The sequence below is a fragment of the Leucopleurus acutus genome (assembly GCF_964270905.1).
Source record: "Leucopleurus acutus genome assembly, chromosome: 20".
Lineage (NCBI taxonomy): Eukaryota > Metazoa > Chordata > Mammalia > Artiodactyla > Delphinidae > Leucopleurus > Leucopleurus acutus.
In genome coordinates, this window is record NC_139162.1 from 43829916 (window position 1) to 43849827 (window position 19912).

General features: G+C 48.1%; 1 protein-coding gene across 1 annotated transcript; it reads right to left on the reverse strand.

The window, feature by feature from the left end:
• Positions 1 to 505: 505 nt before the first annotated feature.
• PRODH2 (proline dehydrogenase 2) lies at positions 506 to 12362 on the reverse strand. The gene is made up of 10 exons (XM_082863139.1): positions 12117 to 12362; positions 11844 to 12040; positions 11615 to 11753; positions 11446 to 11532; positions 5617 to 5697; positions 5375 to 5530; positions 5106 to 5272; positions 2162 to 2272; positions 1688 to 1773; positions 506 to 741 (listed from the first exon to the last, which is right to left on the reverse strand). Exons 1-10 carry the CDS (start codon positions 12288 to 12290, stop codon positions 557 to 559), a joined length of 1383 nt encoding a protein of 460 aa, XP_082719265.1. The 5' UTR covers positions 12291 to 12362; the 3' UTR covers positions 506 to 556.
• Positions 12363 to 19912: the final 7550 nt, after the last annotated feature.

The following is a 19912-nucleotide window of genomic DNA, read 5'->3' on the forward strand; positions in this document are numbered from 1 at the left end:
TCGCTGTCTGAAGATGGGTCTGTCTACCCCTACTGGACTAAGAGCTCTGTGAGGCCAGGCCTGGGGTTGTGTTTGGTCACTGTTGTGTCCCTAACACTGTTCACCTGGAAGCCTAGCTCAGAAGGAGATTCAGTAAATGCTTATTAAATGAGAGAGTGGCTTGCTTCTTCTCTCTGTCCCTCCGTGGACGTGTGGCCTTAGCCCAGCCTCTAGATTTCAGTGCCTCCGTGTCTGCTCTTCATCTGTGCTCCTCACCTGGGCGTCCACTGGAGTAAAGAAAATTCCCGCGTGAGCCACTAGCTGGCTGAGTAGAGCTGACCCCAGGCCCATCGCAGGATCGTCTGCCTCAGGGTTGGTGGGGGAGCTCATTAGTCTCTGATCAATGCCCTTGCTATGCTCTGGGGTCATCTAAAGATCTCTCTTGAGCCACAGAGCCCCCTGAGCTTGGGCTGGCTGAGGCCGAGATGAGCCCTTCCCCAAGGAGGCGGCTTCCGTACAGGGCAGCTGCCTGGGCAGCAGCTCAGGACCTTTATTGACCATATGAGCCCTGGGGGTGCTAATGGGGTACCCTCAGGCCCCGCCCCAGCAGCCTCCGCCGAAGTTCTTGACTGAGCAGTTCCTGTTCCCTGCGGGCACCCCGCAGTACGCTTTGGTTCTCCTGGGCCCTCCGGATCAGGTAGGGGATCACTTCCTCCAGGGAGCCATAGGGGATGGACTTGTACACAGCATAGCCAGCCTGCCCTGGAGGGAGAGTAGTTGCAGGGTGTGGGCTGGTGTTTGGGGGAGAGGCTCCCCCAGGCCCCATCTGGAACAGAGATTTCCATTTCTGAGAACATGGCAGACTAGGTGGGTTGGACAAAATCTCCCACTGAAAAAACTAAAAATCCTGGAGTAAACATTAAAAAAAAAAATCTTCTCAAAGTTATGAAAATGCTTAATCCAAGAATTAAGAGAAAGTGAGAATCCAGAGAAGGAAGGGTTACACAAGAAGCATTTCTATCCTGAAGGCAAAATTGGGCTGCTACTTAATGACTTCAAAGCTCAGGGGGTACAGAAATGGAGGCCCAAAGCCTGACCACGGTAAGAGTTATAAAGGAGAACTTCCCCAGATTAAGTTGGAATCCAAAAATCTAGACCCTCAAAGTAAGAGATAACAAGAAGTCAAACCTCCCACCCTCCCTCACTCCCGGGGAATGGCCTTGACCATGAGCAGAGCAAGGAAACAACTAGAGAAATCCATCTCTGACAGGTTGTGGCCATGGGTTAGTCCCCTAAAATATTTGCAGCCTCAATTTGCATCCCTGGGATACCTCAAGCTGTGAAGTTAGGGTACACTGACTTTGTACCCCTCAGCACCTGGCAGAAGAAAACATAAATCTTCTGGTCTCAGGCCCTGGTGAACAACACAGTAAAGAAAACAAAGCACACAGGTGACAAGATACCACGATGAAGAACCAACAGAAACAACAGACCGCAGACACAGAGACACAGGCCCGCAAGGCCTTCAGCTATGGGACAGATCTATCTGGAAGGGTCTGGCGCTCGGACCGGCTGCAGGCTCTGGATGGGAGCCTGGCCAGGCATTGTCTGGGAATGGAAGATGGGATCTGTTTGGGAGGGAATGAGGCCTGGGGCTGACAGGGTGGGATGTGGGAGTGGGGCTGGGAGGGACAGATCATTCACGTACCCAGTGCCAGGGAGACATGGTCACACATCCCCAGGAGTTGTCCAAAACAGACAGGCCCATCCAGAGGAATGCCCAGCTCCCACATGCTACAGAAAAGGCCACATCATCAATCCAGACAGTGGCTGGATCCAGAGCTGAAAGTCAGCCATGATGCGCTCATATGGCTGTGCTAGTTATTCAAATGTTGAAGTACTTCCAAACTCACTGATAAATAACCACTGCCCTGGGCCCCCTGAAGGATCCCCAGTGAGTCCCCACTTCTTCCCTGGAGCCCTGGGACCTCCCCATGCCCCAGCAAATAAGGGGCAATGCCTTGTTCAGCTGGGGCCTATGGGACCTGCAGGTGTAGCAGGAGTTAAATATTCTGAATATCCTCCCCGGATCCCCTTTGAACCTACTGGCCCACACTGTCCCTCCCCTTGTTCCACATCCACCACCCTTTGGGTACCTATTTCCCAGTCCCCTACTTCATACCGCTTGGTTGCCTGGTGAACAGAGTCCTCATTGTGGGAAGCCACCATGAGGGGGCACATGGGGCCACGATGGGACACCTGGGTCAGCATCAGCTCCAGACAGCGGCTGTAACTGAAGGGAGATAAAGGCCTGGCATATGACACCTGGTAAGTGAGAGTTAGGCCCCAGGGACTGGGGATTTCTGTCCTTGGGAGGTGGGGTGCCTAAGGGCAAGGACCCTGAAGTCGGGAAGTACCTGCATCCCACCTGCCTCCCCTGCGAATGACATCCCCTCTCTGAGGCTTTTTCTTCTCTTTAACAACCCACGTTCACCAAACAGTGTTGTTGTGAGGATGGAGTGAGATGAGGGTGGACATAAAGCCTCTGGCACAATGGCACTCTCACAGCAAAGGGCCACATCACACAAGATGACATTTATCCAAGGTCATTCACTGCAGCAGTGTCTACAGAGCAGGGTTAGTAACAACCCAAATGTCTGTAAGTGGGGGACCGGCTAAATGAACACCCAGAGGAGAGTGGAGTGCCCCTGCGGGGGCAGGGAGACCCCGTGATTACATGGTGATGGGAGCAGATGTGAGCTGTGTCGGTGTGTTCATTTTCATATCATTTTGATTTTTGAATCATGTGAATGTATTATTTATTCAAAATCTCTATTAAAACATTAACGGTACTGTGCTGAAGAAGATGTGGAGAAATTGGAACCCTCCCACCGTGCTGGTGTGAGTCTAAAATGCTGCAGCCACTTTGGAAAACCATCTCGTAGTTCCTCAAAAAGTTAAACATGGAGTGACCATATGACCCAGCGATTCCAGTCCTAGAGAACTCAACTTTTTTTTTTTTTTTTTTTTTTTTTTTTGCGGTACGCGGGCCTCTCACTATTGTGGCCTCTCCCGTTGCGGAGCACAGGCTCCGGACGCTCAGGCTCAGTGGCCATGGCTCACAGGCCCAGCCGCTCCGCGGCATGTGGGATCTTCCCAGATTGGGGCACGAACCCGTGTCCCCTGCATCGGCAGGCGGACTCCCAACCACTGCGCCACCAGGGAAGCCCTGGGGTTTCTCTTTGAGGTGATGAAAACGTTCTGGAATTAGATAGTGGTGATGGCTGCACAATCTTATGAACATACTAAAGGCCACTGAATTGTGCACTTTAAAATAGCAAATTTTACGATATGTGAATTATATCTCAGTAAAAAAAACCAAAAATGGTGCCAAATGATTAAGCCTATGGGACACAAATGTGCCTAGGAAGCTTCATGGGCTTGGATGCAAGCTTAGCCTTCGTGGCTTGGCAACTTGCTCTGGAACCTTGGTGAGTACTTGCAATTCTACAGACCTCTCCTTGGTCCACTGTGAAATGGAATTGGGCTTTGAAAACTCCATGAAGACAGGGCCTGGTGGCCACCTTGGTTGCCACTGCAACCAGGGTGCAACACAGTTCCTGATCTAAATCAGGTGGTCAGGGACTTCCCTGTTGGCACAGTGGTTAAGAATCTGCCTGCCGGTGCGGGGGACAGGGGTTCGAGCCCTGGTCCGGGAAGATCCCACATGCCGTGGAGCAACTAAGCCCATGCACCACAACTACTGAGCCTGAGTTCTAGGGCCCATGAGCCACAACTACTGAGCCTGCGTGCCATAACTACTGAAGCCCGTGCGCCTAGAGCCCGTGCTCCACAACAAGAGAAGCCACCGCAATGAGAAGCCCACACACAGCAACGAAGAGTAGCCCCCACTTGCTGCAACTAGAGAAAGCCTGAGCGCAGCAACAAAGACCCAACACAGCCGAAAATAAATAAATAAATAAATAAATAAATAAATTTAAAAGAAAAATAAAGTGGTCAGCAAGTATGTATTGAAAGATAAATTCTGTTTGTTTTTTTTTTTTTTGGCTGCGGCCTCTCGGCTCACATGATCTTAGTTCCCCAACCAGGGATTGAACCTGGGCCCCTAACAGTGAAAGCCCAGAATCCTAACCACTGGACTGCCAGGGAATTCCCTGAAAGAATAAATTCTTTCTTCCCAGGGCCATGGGAAGGTGACCCAAGGAAATCACAATGATTTGAGGTGAGTAAAAATGTGGGTTCTAGAGCCAGTCTGCCAAAAATCTTGGCCCTGCCACTCACTAGCTGTGCAACCGCGGGTAAGTGATTCCATTTCTCTGTGCCTCGATTTCATCCTCTGTGAAATGGGGATGATAATAACAGTATCTACCGCTTGGGTTGTTTATTCATTCTTTCAACAGATCTGTACCAAGCACCCACCACACAGCAGGCGCAATTTTAAGCACTGGGGGTTCAGCAGTGAACAAATCAGAATGCCCTGCCCTCCTGGGCCCACGCTCCCGTGGGTGAGACGAATAATGAGCAGCCGAATGTGAAACCTCAACTGCTGGTAAGTGCCGGAAGAAAAATAAATCGAAGAAGTGAGTGGGTGTGGAAAGTTCTAGTTTTTGATAGGAAGGTCCCCTGAGAAGGTACCAACAAATAAAGATCTAAGGAGGTGAGGGATTGAGCCACACCACTGTCTGGAGGGAGAAGGTTCTGGGCAGCGGGAACAGGAAGTGCAAAGGCCCTGGGGGTCATCAAGGAGGCCAGTGTGGCTGGAGTGAAGTGAGCGAGGGGACAGGATTGCAGGCCGCTGCAAGGATCTGGGGGTTATCAAGGGTGCACTGGGCGCCATGGGGGGATTTTGAACTGAGGAGGGACAAGATTTGAGGCAGGTTCCCTCTGGCTGCACGTGGGGACCGAATGGGGAGGGGGTTAGAGAAGGGAGCAGGAAGCCCAAGGAGGAGGCTGCTCTTCAGGTGGGAAGTGACGGTGTCCTGGACTGGGGAGAGGGAGTGTTGTGTGGACCCACACAGGACACTCAGCACCCTGGGGAGTGAGCTCTGATGAAAGGTTAGATGCTAATATTATTTGTCTCAGAGGCCAGCCTGCCCCAGTCCCACCTCTGACTGGTAGCCTTGTAGTCAGGCTGAGTGGGATCTTCGGTACCCTGGAGCCGGGCCACCTCTCTCTCCTTGTCCAGATATGCCCCTCGTACCAGCTTCACCCCGAAGGCCAGGCCAGCCCTGTCTGCGGCCTCAGCATCCCGCCTCAGCTGCTCGTAGGTGTCCTGGCAGAGCACAGGGGCAGCTTCGGGTCAAGGTGCTGGGACCCCGGCCTGCGGTCCCCTCCCCCGGACCCCCCCCCCACCCGCCCCAAGTGCACCACACACCTTCAGATAGGCCTGGTAAGTGTTCCACACCCAGGGCCCGCCTTCCCTGGGGCCGTTCCAGCGAGTGGCCAGAGCGGCCACCAGCAGAGAGAGTGCAGGGTTCAGGGAAGTGTACTCAGCGTCCACCAGGAGCCTCACATGCTGGGCCCGGGCGTGCTGAGGGCGAGAGAGACTGTGGTCGGGCCCCCAGGAGTGACCAGCAAGCAGGTGCAGTGGAGCCAGACCGCGGCCGCAGGTGTTACCTGTACCACCCGGTGCAAACGGCTCAAGGAGGCCTGGAGATGCCGGGTTTGCTCGACATTGAGGCAGGAGACCTGGAGGTCCTGTGGGGGGTGGGGGGTGGCAAGAGCAGTTCAGGGCTACTGGACCCTTCCAGAGCCTAAGTCTTCTCTCCCCCACCAGCAGGAAGGGAAAACCAGTTTAGAAATTGTTCGAAATCTGAAAAGTAGCTGGATCACATTGATATTATTTATTGAGGTATAATACAATGGTTGAGAGCTCAGAATCTGAGTTTGAATCCTGGCTCCGCCACTTACTGTGTGGCCTTGAACAAATCATATAACCTCTCTGGGCCTCAATGTTCTCCTCTGTAAAATGGGGGTGATAATAATAACTACCTCATGGAGTCGCTGTGTGGATAAAAATGGGTTAATATATGAGATGTGTCTGGACATACACAGGACAGGACAGCGCCAGAATATGAGCACTCAATACCTGTTATGATAATAGGTGGCTTCAGATGCCATCTTATGTATTTAATCTTTACAACGATCCTAGCAGGCAGATGTTATCCCAAGCTCCGTTTTCCAGTGGGAGAGTGACGTGACTTGGAATTAGCATCTAGAAAGTGCTTGGAACAGCAGCTAGCTCAGAATAAGAGCCATAAGTGTTACCTCGCATTCGTCTCTTGCGACCTCAGTTTCCTCATCGAACTTTGAAGGCCTCATTGCAACTCACTAGGCTCCCCTGGTCTGACCCCTCTGCTCTCACCTCCTCCCACCCTCCACCTGGCTTACTGCCCTCCAGCCTCACGGGCCTCCCTGCTAGTCTTTGAACATGCCAGGTACCTTCCCACCTCAGAGCCTTTGCTCTGGCTGTTCCTTCCGCCTGGAACACTTTTCGCCCAGATGTCCACTTACTTCACTCCAACCTCTCCGCAGGGTCTTTATTTCAATGCCACCTTCTCTATGAGGTTTTCTCTGGTTTGAACTTGCAACTCCCTTCCTGGGGCTTTCCCTTCCCCTTCCTCAGCCTTATTTTTCCCTACAACGGTTGTCTATACTTGTAACATATCGGCTTTGTTTTTTGTTTTAGTATAATTAAACATTTATTACATTTTTTCACACACTTATGGATAGAGTGAAGAGAGGGCAATGTTTCTCTGTGTCTGTCTCTGCGTCACACTCCCCATCTCAATCAAAGATCATTTGATTGTAAGGGAACAATAAACAGAAACCTTTCAAAAGAGCTCAAGTGAAAAGGCGGTTTACTAATATGGGGAAGCTCTCAGAGCCCAATTTCTTTTTTTTTTTTTTTTTTTTTGCGGTACGCGGGCTTCTTACTGTTGTGGCCTCTCCCGTTGCGGAGCACAGGCTCCAGACACGCAGGCTCAGCGGCCATGGCTCACGGGCCCAGCCGCTCCACGGCATGTGGGATCTTCCCGGACCGGGGCACGAACCCGTGTCCCCTGCATCGGCAGGCAGACTCTCAACCCCTGTGCCACCAGGGAAGCCCTAGGAGCCCAATTTCAAAAGCACCTACTTTATCTGCATTAATAAATTTGATCCCCTAAAACAATTAAGTAAATATTATTCCCAATTTCCAGATTAGGAAACTGAGACCCCGAGGGGTACTAGAACCTAAACTTGAAAAAGAATGATTTTCCTGGCTCGGTGCGCTTCCCACTCCCCCCCACCCCCCCACCCCCACCCCCACCCCCACTCCCCCCGCCTCAGCACGAGGCCCTGCAAGCCCCAACTGGGCTTTGGTTTTTTTTTTTTTTTAATTTCATTTATTTATTTATTTTTGGCTGTGCTGGGTCTTCTTTTCTGTGCGTGGGCTTTCTCTAGTTGCGGCGAGCGGGGGCCACTCTTCATCGCGGTGCGCGGGCCTCTCACTGCCGCGGCCTCTCTTGTTGCGGAGCACAAGCTCCAGACGTGCAGGCTCAGTAGTTGTGGCTCACCGGGCCCAGCCGCTCCACAGCATGTGGGATCTTCCCGGACCGGGGCACGAACCCGTGTCCCCTGCATTGGCAGGCAGACGCTCAACCACTGCGCCACCAGGGAAGCCCCTGGGCTTTGGTTTTAACAATTGAGAGTCTCTTGCGCCTCCCAGACTAGCAAGTAATTACCTCGAGGGCAGAGATTTTGTTTATCTTGGTCATCATCCCCACCCCTGGCACAGCACCTGGAATGTGGTAGATGTTCAACAAACGTTTAGGGAATTGTTACATTTGTAATGTGGAAATAATAACTATCCCTAGTTCAGGGTCCTCTTATGGGGATTCGAGGGTGAATGTGAGCTGCTGGTGACTCAGGGAGTCCAGCTGGGTTCAAAGAAATTGGGAAGTTAAAGGAAGAGGAACAGGTGGAATTTAGGGAAGGGTGAGGGGCACCTGCGGAGTTCTTCTCCCCAGTCAGAGAATTGTCTCCCTATGGGGCATCATCCCAGGAGAGTTCTGTGGTGTGAGCAGCTGGTGGAGCCGCCGCCCTCACAGAGGGCCGGCAGGGCGCCACATGCAATTTCAGGTCCTCATTTACCCTTCACCACCCTCTGAAGTGGGGACTATTGTCATCCCCATTTTACAGAGGGGGAAACAGGTGAAGGCATAGAGAGTTGAAGTCATTCGTCTAAAATCACACAGCTTGGGACTTCCAAGCTGTGCCTGGTGGAGAATGGTTAAGAATCCGCCTGCCAATGCAGGGGACACGGGTCCAAGCCCTGGTCCAGGAAGATCCCACATGCCACGGAGCAACTGAGCCCATGCTCCACAACTACTGATTCTGCACTCTAGAGCCTGTGAGCCACAACTACCGAGCCCGTGTGCCACAACTACTGAAGCCTGCATGCCTAGAGCCTGTGCTCCGTAACAAGAGAAGCCACAGCAATAAGAAGCCCACGCACCTCAACGAAGAGTAGCCCCCGCTCGCCGCAACTAGAGAAAGCCCGCACGCAGCAACGAAGACCCAACGCAGCCAAAAATATAAATAAATAAATAAACTTATAAAATCACAGAGCTTGACCTGGGATTTAAACCTCAGCATCTTCAGGCAGAGAGTAAATGCTTCCCTTGAACACATATAAACCACTTAGGACAGTGCGCATGGTGAGTGGTAAGTTCTCCACCATTAATTTTCTGTTTCAGACTCACTTGCTCCATTCATTTACTCATTTATTTAACATATGTTTATCACATCTTGTCTAGGTGCCATGGCCTGGGATATGGCCGTGAACAGGACAGTTATGAATCGTGCTGTGGAGCCAGTGGCTGCGAAGACCAAGGATGGGTGGGGCCTGGGATCGGGATGGGGGTGGTAGGACTGCTCTGAGATGGGGACAGGAGGAAGGGGCAGGTTTGGGGAGACACAGGCCAGTGTGGGACCCAGTTGGTGTGAGGGGGTCTGGGGGATGTCCAGGCGGAGGTTCCAGAGGGACTCAGAGGAAAGGCTGGGGCTGGAGACAGAAGGCAGGCATCATGAGCGCAGAGCAGGGAAACAGGCTGTAGGGGTGGGTGCGAAGGCCCCTTGGAGGGGAATAAGGACTGAGAGGGGAGTGAGCCGGGACCTCGCCCTGGGGAACCTCCATATTTAAGAGTCAGGCAGAGTGAAACCTAACGAAGATTGAGAATGAGCTGGCAGAGGTGGAAAGGGAACACCAGGTCTGATGGTGTTGGGGAAGCCAAGGGAAGCTAGTGACACAGAGGGATGAGGGCCCCTCTGTCATCGTGCAGATGCCAGCCTGGCAGGGGCTTTAGTCTTTAAAAAACACCCTGGGAAGAAATTACTATCACTGCCCTCACATGAGTAAACTAAGTTCATGAAGAGGTGAAATTCGGTACACTCCAGAGCTGATCCTTTGAAGCACTAAGTCCTGCTTCTATGTGTTCTGTGACACATATTAAAAATTACGAATTAAAAAAAGAAACCTCAGCAGGTCCCAGACAGCATGATTTGGGATGATGGAGACTCAGAACCCACCCGGGTGTCCATCCCAGGAGAGGTAAACCATGTGGCCAGAAGCAACCATTAAAAACAATGGATTAGGGACTTCCCTGGTGGTCCAGTGGTTGGGACTCCACACTCCCAGTGCAGGGGGCCCAGGTTCGATCCTTGGTCAGGGAACTAGATCCCACATGCTGTAACTAAGAGTCCACATGCTACAACTAAAAGATCTCGCACGCGGCAACGAAGATCCCGCGTGCCACAACTAGGACCCAGAGCAGCCAAACAAATAAGTATTTTACAAAATGGATTAGATGCACACAGAGATGCTTGGAGGGATCTTAAAATCAGAGTGCTCAGTGAAAAACGTAAGAAACAGAATGCCATAGATAACATAACGTTACTTGTGTGCGTTTAAAACTATACCCTCCACCCCCCACCCAGCCCCATTGATGGAGAAGGGCACAAGGGAACTTCCTGCAGTGATGGAAAGGTTCTATACCTTGATAGGGATTTGAATTGCTCACGTGTGTATTTGTCAAAGCTCATCATCAAAGGGTACATTTACAATGTGTGCATTTCATTGTATGTAAATTTTACCTGAAAAGAAATAAATACAGAACTCTAATTAGTGATGTGCGTTCTGAAGCATTTGGGGGAGAAGTGTGTTGATGTCTGCAACTTAATTTGAAATGCATCAAAAAAATGTGGATTGATGGATGGATAGAGGAATGGATAGAAGGATAGATACGATTTAAAGCAAGTATAAGCCCAGTGGCATGGACATACATACACTACCAAGTGTAAAACCGATAGCTAGTGGGAAGCAGCTGCATAGCACAGGGAGATCAGCTCGGTGCTTTGTGCCCACCTAGAGGGGTGGAATAGGGAGTGTGGGAGGGAGGGAGATGCAAGAGGGAGGAGATATGGGGATATATGTATATGTATACCTGATTCACTTTGTTATAAAGCAGAAACTAACACACCATTGTAAAGCAATTATACTCCAATAAAGATGTTTAAAAATAAATAAATAAATAAAGCAAATATAGTTAAATGTTAACGGCAGCAGGTATATGGGTGTTCACTGTAAAATTCTTTCAACTTTTCTGTATGTCTGAAAATTTTCATAATAAAATGTTTGAAAAATATGCCCCCAAAGAGCATATACTTGGCAAAACAAACTCACAGTAACAAAGAGATACATGCTGCTGATGGCAGGGAAGGTAGAAATAAGATATGGAAATAAAGAATAAATGAAAGAGGGACTTCCCTGGTGGCGCAGTGGTTAAGACTCTGTGCTCCCAATGCAGGGGGCCCAGGTTCGATCCCTGCTCAGAGAACTAGATCCCACATGCATGCCGCAACTAAGGGGCCTGCCGGCTACAATTAAGAGCACACGTGCCACAACTAAGGAGCCCACCTGACACGACTAAAACCCGGCGCAACCAAATAAGTAAATGAATAAAATAAATATTTTTCAAAAGTTACAGTTAATTAAAAAAAAAGAATAAGTGAAAGAACAAATGAGTGAATGAATGAACCAAAACCCATTGGTCTAATCATAGCTTCCAGCTAGTTAGCACACACTAGCATAGCTGAGTCGATTGATAAAATATTGATTACTTTTTCTAGTTGGTAAAGAGCTGCTGTCTCAGTGTCTCCTCTGAGAGCTCCCAGCCCCCAGGCCCCTCCCCTAGAGTCCCCAGGTGACCCCTATTCCATTTATTCCAGCCACGTCCCAGGTCTGTAGCCACACTTAATTCTGATCATTCTAAGCCTGGAAAGTAGAGGTAGTTAAACATTTTGAACACGCCTCTGGCGGGTGCCTGCTACCTCCAAGTCCAAGGGGCTCTGCTTCCCCCACATTCCCCACCAACCATTCAATCTCCCCCAGCCTGAGCTCCTTACCCGCCCAGAGTCCATGGCTTCAGCCAGTCTTTCAGGGCTCAGCTCCAAGGACCCCCCTGGCCTTCGGACGCGTGAGGTTAGCTCCTTCTGGAATGGGGTGGTAGATGGGGTAGCGAGGGGGACAAGGGGGGCACCCATCCCCTCCCCTCCCACCCTGCCGGTCCCTTACACAGAGCCGGGTGCTCATCAGCGCCGTAATCTTCAGCTGCATGAGGATGTTTCCAGTCGGGCTGGGGCTCTCCAGGAGGCCTCGTGACAGGTCCACACATCGAAGCATAGCGCTGAGGTTCCCCTCATACCAGGCCTCGCTGCCCAGCCAGCAGGCGTCAGGGTTTGGAGCCCACTAACCCCCTTCTTGCAAGCCTCCCGGCCACCCTGGTCCCTGGCCCCCTACTCACCCAGTCTTGACAGCTGAGTCTGGCTCCTCCTCAGTGGGCACCGCCAGCAGGGGCCGGAGGCCTAGGCTCTGCAGCTGTTGGACACAGGCCCTCACCTCCTCTGTGGTCTCACCAGCCACAAACTGCCCGTAGATGGATGCTCGGAGAAGCGCGCCCGAGAGCTGGGACCCCAGGAGTCGCTGAGACCAGGCTTGGAGCTGGGGTGACAGGGAGCAAGGGCTCAGAGCCTGGCCCTGGGGACCCCCTGGGCCAGTCCCCACGGTCACTGCTCACCGCCAGGCCGTGGGTGACCAGAGGGGGCCAGGCACACAGCCGTAGCACCAGCAAAGCCCGGGTCAGTTCTCCTGTGCCCTTGAGGTGGAAGGCCCCACCATCAAAGCTCAGGGGCTTCCAGCCCCCAGCGGAGGGCCCCGCTTGGGAGCGGAGCGCACGACAGGTCCAGAGCATCAGGAATCCTTTGCCACTTCCACACCAGGTCCGGGGGCTTTGGAGGCAGCTGGTCCACCTAGTGCCCCTTGCCCGGCCAGGGGCAGTGACTGATTAACCAGACAGTAACCAGGGAAAGGTAAATCTTTAGGATCACAGGCTCCTTGAGGGGCAGTTAATTATTAACTTATGGGGACATAGTTCAGAATAATGGGGACAGGAAAGGAAACCCCCCAAAACAGCCCCCAACGACCCTCAGAATAACAGCTCACAATTATTAGGTGCCCATCATATGCCAGTGGGTGTTAAGTGAGAATGTGGGCTCTGGGAGCAAGGCAGTGTGGCTTTGTGGCCTTGGGAAAGTTATTAACCTCTCTTGTTGCAATTGCTTCATCTTTAAATGGGAGAGAGGATAGTGCTACTGAATAAATTTGAAAATGCACATAACCTTTTACCTATCTGTTCCATATTAAGTATGTATCTTAGAGAACTTGAACATGGGCATCAGGAAACATGTACAGGAAGAAATGTTCCCAGCAGCATTGTTTGTAATAGTCCCAAATGGGAATTTCCATCAACGGGAGAATGGATAAATACATTGTGGTATAGTCATACAACAGAATACTACAGAGCAGTGAAAAGAGCATAAACTACTGATACACACAACCACATGGATAAATCTCACACACGCGGTGTGTGAAAGACACCAGACACCAAACAGCCAGACAGGACATGCTGTCTTATTCTATTCAAAAAACTCAAAAGCAGGGATAATGAAATGGCAATATAGTATGGGGGATACATGGGTGGTCAAACTATAAAGAAAGGCAAGCAAGGAAATTATTATCACAAAAGTCAGAAAGGTGGTTACCTCAAGGGATTAGAGGAGTTGTAACTGGGTAGGGGCTCATGGGGGCTTCTATGTCCTTTTTATCTTAACCTGATGAGGATTCACAGTTGTTCACATTATACGTATTTTTTAAAGCTATACATTTATATTTTACACTCCTGAATGTACAGTACATTTCACCATAAAATAAAAACAAGAAATGAATCATAGTATCAGCCTCACGGAGTTGTTACGAGGATCCAGTGAGCTCGTGGACACACACAGCCTGGTATACAGTATGTGCTCAATACATACTGGCTGTGATCATTAAGTATTGTGTACGTACAACCCCATGGGTGTCTATGCCCCTGAAGAGGTATATGACATTAATCACCCCTGTGTTTAGGGATCCCCAAAACCGCCTCAGGCTCACCGATTCGCTGGAGGGACTCAACTCAGAAAAACTGGTTTACTCATGGTTACGATTTATTACAGTGAAAGGATACAGATTAAAAATACCAAAGGGGAGAAGCTATGGGACATAGGAGACATACGACCTGGAGACACCAAGACAAGACATAGGTCCTGGAGACACCAAAGCAAGCTTCTCATTGTCCTTTCCCAGCGGAGTCCAGTGAATGGTGCTCAATTCTCCCAGCAACAAACCATGAAAACACACATGGAGTGCCACAGCCAGGGACATTCACATGAGCCGTGGTGTCCAGACTTTTTATTGGGGGTCAGTTACATGGGCATGGCCTACCTCCCACATGACTGATCTTAGTCTCCAGCCCCTCCAGGGGTCAAGTTTATACTGCACAGCCCAAGGACCCCAGGTAAACAAAGATACTCCTAACAAGCAGGATATTCTAAGGGATTAGAGGTTACCTCCCAGGAGTTGGACAAAATTAATCCTTTAATGCACAACCTCCCATTCACAGATAGTAAAAGTGGAGCCTCAGAGAGGTAAAGATGTCTGAAGTCACACAGCCAGTGGCCAAGTGTGGATTTAATGTCCTTGTCCCCTAAACCCCAGGAATAATCTCATCAGTAGTTAACTTTGAGGTCTGCCCTAAAAGAGAAGATAAATCACTCTAAAATAATGATGTTCCAGCCTGGTAATATATATAAAAAAAAATCACCAAGCACACAAGAAAGTAAGTCACCATGAGTGAGGGTTAGCAGAAGCAACTGCTCCAGTTAACAACTGTTGCAAAATAAACTACTCCTAATATTGGTAGCTTTTAAAAATAGAGATAATTTATTTTGCTTACAATTTCTCAATTTGGGCAGGGCTCAGTTCCGTTGTTTGTTTCTGTTCCATGTAGTATGAGCAGGGTTGGCTCAACTTGGGGCTGGAGGATGCACTTTCAAGATACTGTACTTACGTGTCTGACAACTTGGTGCTGGCTGTTGGCTGGAGATTCGGTCAGGTCTGTGGGCTGGGGGCCTCAGTGCCTCTCCACAGGATGCTTGGATTTCTTTGCAGCATGGTGGTGGAGTTCTTAGAGTGAGCATCCTAAAGGAATCAGGGAGGAGTTGTACTGCCTTTTATGACCTAGCTTTGGAAATCACAATGTCACTTCTGCCATAGTCATAAACTTGCCCTGTGTCAAGTCATATTGTAAAGAGCAAATCTTGATTTGGCCATCTTTGGAAAAATACAATATAACACAACAACAAACAAAAGATTCAGACCTGCAAGAATTTCAGATATTGGAATTGTCAAAATCAGACTACAGACTAGCCCTTTGTAAAATTTTTAAAGAAATAAAATATACAATCACAAATGTAAGCAAGCAACAAGAGAGTATCAGGAATGAAAAAAGTGGATTTGAAAAATAAAAGATGAAACTTTTAGAGATTAAAAATATAACAAATATAATTCCCACAATAAAAATTAAAACAGTGGATTAGACATAGCTGAAGACAGAACTTTTGAACTGAAAGATTTATCAGAGGAAATTACATAGCACAAAGAGACAAAGAGATGGATATATGAAAGAGAGATTAAGATACATCAAATATCTAATAAAAGACCAAAAAGCAGAAAATAGAATGGAGGAACAGCAATCTTTGAAGAAATGATGGCTGAGAATTTTCCAGAACTGATGAAAAACATGAATCCACAGTTCCAAGAAGCAAGTATATCCTAAACAAGATAAATAAAAATAAATTCATGCCTAAATACATCAAAGCGAAATTGCACAACATTGAAGACAACCATTCTTATTGAATAGAATGGGTGGGCATACCAGGTCGAGATCACAGACGATTTAAAGACAAGGAGGTAAAGCATTTCTTCTTAACTACCTGAAACACAGAACTAGGATTGGTAGAAAGTGAAGTTGAAAATGACAGTGCGGTGGGGGGCAGAGGCTAGGTGGGGAACCTTGAGCTCCTGGCAGAACAGGCAGAACACAGCAAGCTGCTCAACTGTAGCTAGGGAAGGTTCTTAAATGAAGTTCCCAGATGGTCCTTCTGTGGGTGACCACCCACTTCCTGCTGAGCGTAAAAGGGGCTTTAATATTAGCTCAGAGGCAGGGCAGTGTTCTAAGGGGGAGAACAACTGCGGGGGTCAGAGTCCTCTCGTTGGTTCTGACTGGGTCACCTGATGACCCGTAAGCCAATCACTGGGCTTTAGAAAATAAGACACTCTGGTTGGTCAGTTCCCAGGGCTATCCCTATTCGTGGAGCCCCAGGCAGAGTGGGCTACATACGAAGCACAAAGCATATCTGAAGTAGGAGACCAGGCAACGATGCTTCCCAAGAGGAGACTGCAGGTCACCAGGAAAAGGGTGAATGAACTCTGGATGACAGAACAACTGAGCTAATGAGTAATTCTGATGGTTCCGGAAGAGAATACATAACAAGAACTTAGAAAAGGGGTTGGCGTGTGGAAACAGCTAATAAATGCTGTCTGTCCGTTGTTGCATTTCAGCTATTCAGTGGCTTCGTATCACCCATAGGATAAAGTACAAACGCCATAAGATGACCTTCGTGATATATCTTTGCCCATCTCGCCAGCCTCAATTCCTACCTCTCCCTGCCTTGACAGTTATTCTCCAGCGACAATTTTAAGAAAATCCCTCCGCACGCTGTGCTCCTGCGGTCTCCTATGTCTTGATGCCCTGCACAGCTACTTAGCCTTTAATATTGGGGCTCAGTGACAACTTAACATGCAGAAGACACTCCCACCACCACCACCAAGTTATTATCTCCAGCACAGACCCGTCCCCTGAGCTCTCAATACACAACAAATCTGGTAGATTGGTTCTTCCCAAAAGGGGCGGTACCGCCCCCTGGTGGGAGTTTTGGAAATTTGCGCAAACGTTTTTGGTTGCCGCGTTGACGGAGGGCGCTACAGACATTTTTTTTTTTAACATCTTTATTGGAGTATAATTGCTTTACAATGGTGTGTTAGTTTCTGCTTTACAACAAAGTGAATCAGTTATACATATACATATGTTTCCATATCTCTTCCCTCTTGCGTCTCCCTCCCTCCCACCCTCCCACCCTCCAGACATTTAAGAGGCCAGCGTCAAGGCATGCTGCTGGATATTGCGTCCGCGTCCTGAACAACTTGAAAACATCGTTAAAGGCATTCATATTGGTAAAAAGATAAGTTTATAATTATCTTAATATAAATACGCATGCATGAAAAATTTTGGTATGGTTTAAAATATACGAACTTTTTTTCTGAAATGAAACTATACAGTAAATAGAGTGACAATTATAATTTATTTGTTCAGAACGGTACCAAGCGTTATTAACCATATCAGAAAATTATAATTCCAACCATAATGCCAGCTATGAGATATAATGTAAAAAATTTAATGATATATAACACACATAAGGAAATGTGCCCATATCACAAGGATTGCGTGAAAAATTTTCAAAAAGTGACAACACCTGTGTAACTAGCACCCAGGTCAAGGAGTAACATTATCAGTCTTGTAAAAACCCTCCTTGTGTCCCTTTCCAATCACTGTCTCCCTCTCCCCCAAAGGTAACCACTCTTGCCACAAATCAGTTTTGACTGTTTTTAACTTTAAAGAGATGAAATCATACAGTATGTTCTCTTTTGGGTCTGACTTTTAATTCAACACTGTGTGAGATTCATCCATGTTGTTGCTCTAGATAGTCTTCATTTCCCTTATGATCTCCTTTTCTTAACCCAGCTTGAGCCAATCCGATTTGATCTGTCTGAAATTTGGAATAAAGGCACTACATTTCAGAGTCAGGCAAGGGTGTGGTGCTCTAGAACTGGGGCAGTCAATTCCTGGACAAGCAATAATTATGGACAAAGAGGGAAGCTAGGTATCTACAAGGAGAGAATGGAGGAAATCTGCTGAGGGATGTAGACAAAAGATGATGGGACCAATGAAAGATAAAAAGAACTGGATAGGGCTTCCCTGGTGGCGCAGTGGTTGGGAGTCCGCCTGCCAATGCAGGGGACACGGGTTCGTGCCCCGGTCCGGGAGGATCCCACATGCCGTGGAGCGGCTGGGCCCGTGAGCCATGGCCGCTGGGCCTGCGTGTCTGGAGCCTGCGTGTCCAGAGCCTGTGCTCTGCAGCGGGAGAGGCCGCAGCGGTGAGAGGCCCGCATGCCACACACACAAAAAAAAGAACTGGATAGATTTGCACAACCCATGAGACCCAGTTGTACTTCCGATTCTTTTCTTCTATGACATTGTCATGCACCTTTACAATGCACTTTTTAAAATCAACTTTTATTTTGATGTGATATCAGGCCTCCAGAAAAGTTCTAAGAAGGATACAAAGCATTTCAATACAGTTCACCCTCATTCCCCAAATGTCAACATTTTACCTTTGTTTTATCCTTTTCTATCTCTCTGTATAAACACACATTATTTTTCTCAGTTGTTTGAGAGTAAATTGAAGACACGATAACCTTTTACCCTAAACGATTAAGTGCACATTTCCTAAGAACAAGGCATTCTCTTATCCAACCATAGTGTAATAGAATTAACATTGACACAATATCGTTATCTAATCTACAATTCTTACTCAGTTTTGTCAATTGTCCCCATAATACCCTTTATGGAAAATATGTGTTGCCCTCAGTTGCCATGTCTCTTTAGTCTCCTTTAAGCTGGAACAATTCAGTCTTCTTTTGTGTTGTATGACGCTGACATATATGAAGATTACAGGACAGCTATTTTGTAGAATATCCTTCAATTTCAATATGTCTCCCTCATGATTAGATTCAGCTTACGCACTTTAGTCAGGAATATCATTGACATACTGTTGTATCCTCAATATTTCATATCAGCAGGCCCATGATGTCAATTTCTTACATGCCTGGTAATGTTAACTTTGATCATTTGGTAATTACTATTTTCCCCTTAGTAAGTAATAAAGTAAATGCCTTTTAGCTCTACTAATTTGAGTGAGTTTCTTCCCCTTGTAAATTATTCATTTCTGTATCAGTTTACTAAAGACCCCATTCAAACTGGCTTAAGGGAGAGGGTAATTTATGGTTGCAACTAACTAACTGAAGACGCCATTCAGATTTACCTAAGGGAAAAGGGGAATGTATAGTCCAGGAGTGGCTCTGACTTTGGGTATAGCTGGATCCAGGGGCTTAGCATAATTAGGAACTTGTCTTATTCAATAATATCTATATAAATTAAGAGGGACTCGATTCTGGGCAGACAGAAGCAATAGATGTCTGTTACATTGATTCAGACAGTAGCAAAGAGGAAGTAAAAAGTGCGTGAAGAGACCAACCACAGCCTGGGGGTTCCTTTGGTGAGCCTTACCCAAGTGGTTTATGTGGTTCTGAGCAACCCAGGACCTGGATTATCCACATATTTTGTTCCCTGGCCATAATGATTGGTTCAGGGATGGACGTAAGACCCACGCTGGGCTGACAAAAGACAGCCCCAAGACCTTCCAGAACTATTGGCAAAAGATGTACTCTGGCTCCTGAGCTTCTGGAATGCCAGCCTAGAACGGCAAGTGCTCATCTTTGTCCCCAAATGAAGGCTCTACCTGAGAATGAAGTCAACACAGAGAACAGCAAAGCCAAGAGATACAGAGAGATAGACCCCTCATTGTTTTGTTTCAATAAATTCACCTTTTCTCCTTAGCCAAAGTGGAAACAGAATGTTGTATGTTTCTCCTCCTTCTCCTCCTCCTCTTCCTCCTTCTTCTCCTCCTCCTCCTTCTCCTTCTCCTCCTCCTCCTTCTCCTTCTTCTCCTCCTCCTCCTTCTCCTTCTTCTCCTCCTCCTCCTTCTCCACCTCCTCCTCCTCCTCCTTCTCCTTCTCCTTCTTCCTCTCCTCCTCCTCCTCCTTCTCCTCCTCCTCCTTCTCCTTCTCCTTCTTCTTCTCCTCCTCCTCCTCCTCCTCCTCCTTCTTCTTCTCCTCTCTCTTTTTTTTGGGGGTGGGTGGGTGGGTGTGGGCCACCCTGCTTGGCTTGTGGGATCTTAGTTCTCTGACTAGGGATTGCACCTGCGCCCTCAGCAGTGAAAGTGCAGAGTCCTAACCACTGGGCAGCCAGGGAATACCCTGTAGTTTTCTTCTTTGAACAGGAAAAATATACAATTAGAAAAATTCTATTCTTAGGAATGGAGTATTTTTTTAATTAAAGGGAAATCAGTTGGACTCCCATGTATTTGTGTGTTCAAGTGCTGTGGTATAAAAACTTATTCTAGCCTCTGCTGATAAAAAATAATATGTGGACAAGCATTTGTAGGGTTTTTAAAAATATTTATTTATTTATTTGGCTGTGCCAGGTCTTAGTTGTGGCACGCGGGATCTTCGTTGCGGCCTGCGAACTCTTAGTTG